The sequence below is a fragment of the Temnothorax curvispinosus genome, unplaced genomic scaffold, assembly GCF_003070985.1.
Source record: "Temnothorax curvispinosus isolate PA1 unplaced genomic scaffold, ASM307098v1 QBEX01016509.1, whole genome shotgun sequence".
In the NCBI taxonomy this organism is placed as follows: Eukaryota; Metazoa; Arthropoda; class Insecta; order Hymenoptera; family Formicidae; genus Temnothorax; species Temnothorax curvispinosus.
Genome location: NW_020226289.1, coordinates 103,087 through 111,880, shown reverse-complemented (window position 1 = coordinate 111,880; position 8,794 = coordinate 103,087). Strand labels below are relative to the sequence as shown.

The window sequence follows — 8,794 nt, the reverse complement described above, 5'->3', positions numbered from 1 at the left end:
AATAAAACGGATTGAATATCAAGAACAATAACGTCGCTTTGAGTATTCGGCCACAAAGTTTATTCGCCAAAAACGCTCACCAAAAAATATCGTGTGCGTGCGAAGAAATGTACAAAATGTTACGGCGCCACACAAAGGTGAACGTCTTAATACGCATTAAGCTCCCCCACGCATGACTTTATAACTGTCGTAAAAAAATAGAAGCGCATAAAGAAACGTCATAACTATACTTGAATGCCTTCACATGTGTACGACCGATATTCGACAGTCGAGCTCACGGGCTCACAAGGGAGTCTGCAGTACGCCGGCTCCCACGCCATAACCGTATCCTTGCGGTCCGAAATTACGGACGTAACATTCTGTGCAATTCATGGAAAGAGCTCAATTAACATGGGCAATCTTAACTGGCCATGATAGTATTATTCAATTAAAGAGAGTCAAGCAAAAAGAGTACAAAAAGCATAAAACATAAAAAGCTCGAGAAAAGGTATCTATCTCTCCTAAGCAATCTCGGAATCTCTGTACTTTTCTATAATTTGATAATACCAACGTTTGCAGTAAATTTCGCCGCTATTCTCCTGATAAGTCAGCGGTTCCAGCGGCTTTCGGCAACAAAAGCAACTGAAGCAAATGTTATGGTACGGTACTCCCGAGGCGATCTTGGAAAGGAATAAATTACACGTAAAAATTTCTAATATTCCCCCTTAAAATCTTTTTCTGTTTTCTGTTACACATCGCAACTTATTGTGTCACAGTAAAACTATTTCTTTTACATTTCTATCCATTGGATAAACAATATCATGTATACATTTTCGTGTATGCTTTGTATACATGTGTTGGTCCAAATATTTTTTGAACCGTCAAGTAATTGAACGATATAAAATGACATGATCTCGATTTCAAAGCGCTGTCTCTTTAACAATATTGTACTTACCTGCATCTCAGCCTGGTAGACCTTTCTTCCGCATCGCCGACAGTCAAGGCCGCCACCGAGGCACTCACATGGCAATCTTAGCCGGCAGCAGGCTCCGTTGGTACCGCATTTCGCTCCGTCATTGACGCCGCAGCATCCGCTATTTATGGTAGACAGATATCTTGGGCCACACGACCTGTAACATAAATCAAAATCAATCTTAGCATAATCAAAACACAATGACAAATTCTTATCAGCAACGTAATTCTTGCTCCTATTTTTCTCATCCTCTTTCTGTTTTTATCATCATCCAACAAATCACAAGTTAAGTTATAAAAAGTACCAAAGAGTTAAGGAAAATTTAATTCTAAAGCACCTGGAAAAAAACTCTGGTCGAAAAAATATTGTGAGACACCCTGTATAGAAGCCTACAATATTCGCACCTTCTACAGTTATTGGGTCCGCAGGTGCAGCAGGAGCTTCTATAGTCGCTGATCGAACAAGGGGACGGCGATGGATAACGCGGAGCGCAAGGTGATCTCCCGCGCAAGGAATGAGCCGGCGAGTTACAGATCCTCGGCGACGGCGTGCAGATCTGACCGGGTTTCCCGCAGCCGCCGCAACATCCGCCACCGCCACAACTTCGGACATCCGTCGTACACGGAGGCGGCTCGCACCTGGCCGCCTTCTTGCAGACTCGGGGACAACGACAACAGGAACGCGATGGCACAACGCACCCTATTCTGGTTCTGTCCGGACTAGGCGCGCATGATTCATTCGGCTCCGGCGCGAGTCTTCCGCAACAGAAACCGTAATCCTGCGAACTCCTCCAGACCCTGCGCCGCGTGGAAATGTTATACTGTCAATCTCGGTTTGCTTAAGAGAAATCTTTATAATAATGTTCGATATGCGACGTTTATCTAAATACTTTCAATATAGTTATTAAATATAGTTATTAAATTATTTCAATATAGTTATTAAATCGACCTATGTGTGCTGCAAGTTCTTTTTCAAATGCCACATAAATATTTGTTAGTTCAATCTATTGACTCGTCGTAACTCTTTTTTTGACTGGCGGTATTAATCTAGCAAAACGCTCGCAGAGAGATTATGAGTGACGAATATCGAAATTTCGATGTTCTAGCACAACAATTGATAGTTCACCCACTTTTCGCGTGCTCCGCAGCAGCATCCGCCGCAGCCTCCTCGCATGCGATACTCGTCACGGCCGAGCAAGTCTACATTCTTGTGGATGGAGTTTGATAGATTCTCGTTCCACACGGTATCGTCTTCGTCGTTTCTTCCTTTACTTCCGGCAAGGCGATCCGCCGGACAGACGTCACCATTGCCAACCCATTCCCCCCGCGTGCGTTCATCGCTCTCGACTGTCTGCTCGCCGATATTTCCCGACTGCGAACTCTGGCCTTTGTCGCTGTTGAAAGTGCAACCCGATACTCCGCAACGGTCCTCCGCGTAATTGTCGATCCTCGGTGTGCTTTCCGAGTATCCGTCGTCGCTCTTGCAAGTTGACGCGTCGTCTGCCTGCCAAATATCGTAGAACGTCTCTCGCTCCGCCTTATTCTCGATCTCTCTGTCGTTATCGCGACACGTGCTCGTTAGATCGTCATCCTGCATGACTGTCGTGCGATGACAACGATCATCGTCGCAGTCGGTGCCGATGACGGTGGCGTCGCTGAAGGAGACCCGTCTGCGAAAAGGCGCGCAGCGATTTGCCGTTAACGGCCGCGACGGGCACAGGCACTTCCGTCTCGACGAGGACGCAATATCCGGAGTATCTGGAGTGGCGGCGGCGGCGACGGTCCTAGACTCACGGCAAGAGGAAGAGGACTCGCAGGCGGATACGATCACCCTCGTCCGATTCTCGCCCGTGGTACTAGAAATATCTGTGCTCACAATCCTCAATTCTATCTCATTCGGCCGCCCACCACGATTGTGATGCGAGCAGTTACGTATATAGATACTACGCACAGGTGTGAATGACAATCAGGCGCAATCGATTAAAATTATTCTCGCAACGTTATATAAATGAAGTAGCATTCAAAAAGTTAACACATGGAAAAACGATAACGAGGACATACACCTTCGACACCTTGTCCATTCTTTTTTATTCTTTTTTATAGTCGTGTTCGATGCAAATTATAATTTTATTTGAGAAATAAAAGTAAAAACTATCCTTGTTCTGTTAAAAGCTCTGTCTCGAATGCTGCAGGGTGTCTCATAATTTATAATCTTAATTCAATCGTCACGAATATCTCTCCGTTCAATGGAATATCGTACATTCAATCAATCCAAATGCTATCTTGAGATAATTAAGACTGCAAACTTAACTTTTTACCTCAATTGATTTCGAGGACTGCTCATTCCTCTGGTGAAATCCGTAATTTGCGGTCAATCGTGCGTCATTCTGCGATCGTTCCCGTCGCTGCTGTCCTCCGTAGGAATCATTTACTTCAATTTACTCCAAATTTTCTTGATACGCTTCCGATCTCTGCTCCGGTTTCCGAGATACCGGATAACTCTCGTCGATTATCTCGCAGCTGTTCACGTTATTATTCGCGGTAGCTGGAAGTGACTTCGCAGACGAGCCGGTTTAAAGCCGGCATAACTTTTGCCTCATAGATGATTGACGATTAAACGACCTGTGCATAAAGAAGCATATTCTATTTTAACCTTGCATAAATTACTTTGCCAAAAGAATCGTTTCATTTACTGTTTTTTCTCTTTATCTTAACATATTTTTAAATAGAGAAGGAATGGTTAATATATTTCTAATATTCTTCTAATAATTATGTTTTGTTGTATTTTTTAGAGATCTTAATTTGGCTTGAGTTTTTTATAAACGTGAAATACTAGATGATTGTAACAAACATTACAGCTGAAAATAGCATTGCAAGTTGCCGTTTGTTGCGTTACTCTTTATATTCGATAAAATTCTTTTTCTATTTCTTATTTCATATATATAATTTAAATTTTGTGCGTATAAATTGTACAATATATTTTATATTATTTACTTAAATTACAGCTTCTACCTTTCTGCTTTCATATTCGATTATTTGATCACATAAGTAAAAAATAAACAATCTGGTATATAAAGTTTAATGTAAATAGATTTAACAATCCAATATTAAAATTTACTCTACCAGATTGTGCCGCTAATTAACTAATTTTCTACAAATACAAATCGGTATAAGCGTTTATCGCGACGCACAAAATGCATTCTGTATTATACCTGTACGCCGTTCGTTCTCAACATTGTCCCCGGGAAATGTACTGCTTTTTTATGCAACAATCGTTTTTCTCTCGAGATGACTTTCGTGCATCACGTTAAGTTATCTCGAGCGCGACGATCCGATAGTCACGACAGTGACTCGCAAATTCGAACTGTTGTTCGCGCGGGGACGGATTCCGAGTATTTCCGAGATGGCGATAACTTACGGAGCAAATCGACGAATCCAGGAGGATGACGTCACGGTGAAAAAATGCGCGCAATATTTTTTGCGAAAGGAACACCCCGCCGTGAGTCGCCACCCTACGGCTGTGAAACAGCTTCCGGCATTTACCTACGGGCGGTCATATTCATTTGCAATGAATTAATCCAGCCTAGATAATGATATAATCAAATTATACTAACAATAAAAGATGTTATAAACTGAATTAAATAAACATATCAAATAAGTTATGCTCAAATATGTAAAAGTTATAAATATATGAAAAACTCAGAATAATCAAATATTTGGCGTTTGATATTAATTATAATATATATTTATAGCGTATGTATGTTTGTTTGTATTATAACACTCATAGTTTATTTCTCACAATGACAATTCAAAAACGAATTTAAGGGTTAAGTTAATCGCGCAAAATCATCGCTCTATCGAAATTTCAACATTGAAATGGCACGATTAGACGAAAAGAACTTACTACAACCGTGCCTACTCGATACCTCCCGCGATCTTACCGAAATCCTCAATTTTGGACGCGATCAAGCGTCAACGCGTCTCCGTGCAACAAAATGCGGCTCTGTACAAATCATGGCATGGCGGATTGGCGCGGGGCTATTACAATTTTTCAACTTTGAACTCCTTCGCTGTCCTTTGCGATCTCAACGGTGGTAGATATCGAGTGATCGATATCGTGCGCGAGAGGTGCACGGACACTACGGACAGTTCTCGTTGTCGTCGTCACGCGCCGCTAATCGGGCCAATGTCAGTTTGGTGTGGACAGCGACGCGAGCGGCGGACTGGCCGAGTCGAGTAGTGGCAGCTTTTCTCCTCTCTTCCAGGGGGGAGGCGCGAGAAAAGTGAGGTTAGGGCGGTTAGGCTTGCTCGCGGCGATGGCGGCGATAACGGGCCTGGGTAGGAACATCCCCTACTTGCGGCAACAGGCCGCGGCCCTGCTCGGCAACACCAGCACCAGCGTCAAGTTCATCTGCGTGGTGGTGCTGTTCTCCTACTGCCTGTCCTTCTCCGCGGAGGCGGTGCGCATCCTGAGCGTGACGCCAGGTTACCTGCTGCCGCCGGTCTTCTGGTTCTGGACGGCCTTCACCTTCTGCTTCCTCGAGATACACTTCTGGGAGGTGTGCGTCGACGTCGTCACCGTCGGCCTATGCGGCAAGCTGATCGAGCCCCTATGGGGCGCCTTCGAGATGATGACGTTCTTCGCCGTCGTAAACTTCGGCGTCGCCGTCCTCTCGGCGCTCTTCTACCTGTTTCTCTACATGTGCACCAACAACCCGGACCTGCTCTTCAACATACACATACACGGCTTGACCGGCTACATCGCAGGTACTCTTCGCCTTTCGACTGATTACATAAAAATCGTGGTCGACTTGGTTCGTCGCTCGGCACATTGTTATAAGCAAGTTATGGAACAGAGTTTTTGTTGATCAATTCACAGCATTGATACAACTTGGTTTTTGAGATATTTTTTTATCATTTGTGCGTGTAAAATATTCCTAAATCGTGTCCTTTCTGAAAAGATCTTCTTTGCGAGGAGATTTCTCTTTAAAAATAGAATTTCTTGGACATACAGCTTTGATACAGCTTTAGTCATACAAAGGATTGCTTTATTTCGCAGGAGTCGCAGTGGCGGTGAAGCAAATAATGCCAGATCATATCTTAATCAAGACACCTATTGGAAAGATCACAAATAGAAATATACCCTTAATGGTATGGATCGTGGGATTGATATTGTGGCTCGTTGGGTTACTAGAAGGCACTCATCCCACGATGTTTCTCAGCGGATTGTTGATATCTTGGACATATCTGAGATTTTATCAAAAGCACAACAACGGTACTCGAGGAGACATGGCGGACAATTTTACATTTGCAAGGTGCGATTTCCGTAATTTGGATTATCTTATCCGATCATCTTATTTGGGACTTCTCTTGCAGTTTTTTTCCAAATGTCTTGCAACCACCGATAGCAGTGGTGAGTAACACCATACACGGATTCTTCGTGCGTATCGGAATATGCCGGAAAGTAGTTAGAAGATTCGACATGTCCAACACACCGCCTGGCTTGGTTATCAATCTTCCTGGTATCGATCCTCACGATAGCGAACGACGCCGGTGAGTATAGTTACGTTATAGATAAAACGTGAATGTCGGAGCTCGATTTTCAATGCGTAACATTTTGCAAGTCATACGCTACTCTCATCTTTCCGATCGATGTCTACTTTACAGGCAAATAGCGTTGAAAGCACTGAGCGAGAGATTAAGCAGAGATCATGCGAAACCTTGGCAACCGGACAGGGCTAAGAAACACTCGCCAGTGCCTCCGGCGGTTTCCATACCGATACCCGAATCCACCACACCCAAACCGCTCGCATCTCCACTCATTCCACAAGTCAATGTCAATATACATAATCATCCCTCTAGCAGTACGTGATTATACGAGACTGACTGATTTCAATAGGTTTATAAATTACACTGAAAAGCTTCTAAACACAAGTGCAGGCTTTAATATGGCTATAGTCAATAATGGATGCAATTCCTATTTTTTTTATCATATATCTGTAAATAGAATGTTATCACTATGATTTAAGCACTAAATTGATCTTTTTTTTGTGGAGTGAAAACTAATTTAGGATTCAATTCATTAACTATTTATTTATACACAGTAAATTATTTATTTATTCTTATGATAATGACACATGTTAAAATTTCATTGAAAACTTTCATGTTATAACAAAATATCACAGAAAAAAACTTCTACATTAAATAGCTTATATTATCTGAAAGGGAGACTTCAATGCCAGCAATTACTATTTTTATGCAAGTGTGAATTGCAAGTTTCATCTTTTGTTACTCCTACTCAAAAAGAGTTGATTTTAATTCTAACTTATTTAACAGTAAGTGAAATATTATAAAACAATTTTTTGATTAGAAAGAAATTAATATACTGCTCTAATAAAGTGTCTTTTGCTATAAAATATCGTTGCACGTAACAAATTATGGGATATTGTACTCTTTATTGATTATCATGCCATATTAATGCCAGTTTAAAAAGAATAATCTTTAAAAGATTTTTAACAACATGTGGGAAAGATAAAAATCAAGATTTATATCTTATGATGCTATTTTCCAAGAAATGGAACAATTCTTTGTTATACTAAAGATTAGGTGTGTAAAAATTAATGACATGAGAATTTTAATATCTCCAAAAAGACAACCTCATAGGTTTGTAGTGCCATATGATTAGAGCACACTGTTCCATCAAAAAGTCCGATGATTAAATAGTAACATGTAATAATTAGATGCTTTCAGTGCAGTACGTACAGCGACATAATTCAGAAAAAACATTGAAATTGAAGAAAGTGAAAATTTATAATCTTAATTTAAAATAAATTTTGTACTAAATACTTGAAAATACGGAAGAGATAGGTGATTATCTCAATGTTTAACCTATACATATATATATATTGAAATCAGCTAGTTATAAAGATATGCAGAGAAAGTTCTGTATCTTTACATTTCAATTAAAACATATATACATATATATATTTTTCCAATAAAATGTTCTAAATTGTTATAATCGACATAGAATGTAACATTCGTTTACTTTCTTATCAGCTCTTTTTTTTTTAGTTTTTGGTGTTATACATGATGTATAAAAATTTCAGTTTATGTTGCATAATTTTATTTTGTACAGGATCATTTATTTTATGTAAATTGCGTATTTAATGTTATAAAATGTATACACAGTATAACATTCATTCATTCATAGATACATTCGTATATACATAAACGGGAGTGCGTGACGAGAGTGGAAGATAGTTTTAATAATAGTAATTGTAATGAATAACGAGGTATCTTGTATATAAAATTTCACGATTACACAGACGAATGTAAATATAATAAAGATTGATGTAAAACGTAAAGGGAACAAGATATTAAAAAGGGGGCAGTGATTATATGTATAGCAATATTGCTATATATAATCATTCCATTATACATATATAATGGAATGATATTAAGAGCTATTTTTATGTATGGTGTGAATAAAATTTTGGAAGTATGTGTGATTGTATGTGTTTTGAGCAATTTTGGCCGTCTATTTAACGCAATGTTATTGACGAATCTTTTAAGTACTTTTATTATGAGTATTTAGTCAATTAATATTTATTACTGTCTGAAAAATGGAAGGCCAAAATTAGTTTAGTGTGAGAATGAGTATTTGTTGAATTCACAGGAAGTATGTTTTAAGAATCTAATGTAATTATTACATGCATATGTACATGTTATATATATACCATTAATTTTGTACATAAGTTACAATCGTTACAATCTGTACAATATTAAATTCTACCGACAAAATACCTGTATTGACTTCATTACCAATACACTTTACAATCAATAT

At 39.7% G+C, this 8,794-nt stretch overlaps 1 protein-coding gene and 1 long non-coding RNA gene across 2 annotated transcripts; one reads left to right on the top strand and one right to left on the bottom strand.

Moving 5' to 3' along the window:
• Window positions 1-1,024: 1,024 nt before the first annotated feature.
• LOC112466712 lies at window positions 1,025-5,042 on the bottom strand. Its single transcript, XR_003042177.1, has 4 exons — window positions 4,893-5,042; window positions 4,370-4,494; window positions 3,270-3,573; window positions 1,025-1,109 (listed from the first exon to the last, which is right to left on the bottom strand). It is a non-coding gene; the product is annotated as an uncharacterized LOC112466712 (long non-coding RNA).
• Window positions 5,043-5,146: 104 nt separating this feature from the next.
• On the top strand, window positions 5,147-8,084 carry LOC112466707 (transmembrane protein 115). The gene is made up of 4 exons (XM_025034953.1): window positions 5,147-5,718; window positions 6,011-6,266; window positions 6,328-6,504; window positions 6,619-8,084. The coding sequence occupies exons 1-4, from the start codon at window positions 5,268-5,270 to the stop codon at window positions 6,821-6,823; spliced, it is 1,089 nt and encodes a 362-aa protein (XP_024890721.1). The 5' UTR covers window positions 5,147-5,267; the 3' UTR covers window positions 6,824-8,084.
• Window positions 8,085-8,794: the final 710 nt, after the last annotated feature.

Excerpts from the sequence above, each read along its gene's own strand:
- LOC112466707 (XM_025034953.1), top strand. The coding sequence starts at position 5,268 with ATGGCGGCGATAACGGGCCTGGGTAGGAACATCCCCTACTTGCGGCAA. Across the intron at positions 5,719-6,010 it reads CTTGACCGGCTACATCGCAG|GAGTCGCAGTGGCGGTGAAG; the intron begins GTACTCTTCGCC and ends TTTATTTCGCAG. Across the intron at positions 6,267-6,327 it reads GACAATTTTACATTTGCAAG|TTTTTTTCCAAATGTCTTGC; the intron begins GTGCGATTTCCG and ends CTTCTCTTGCAG.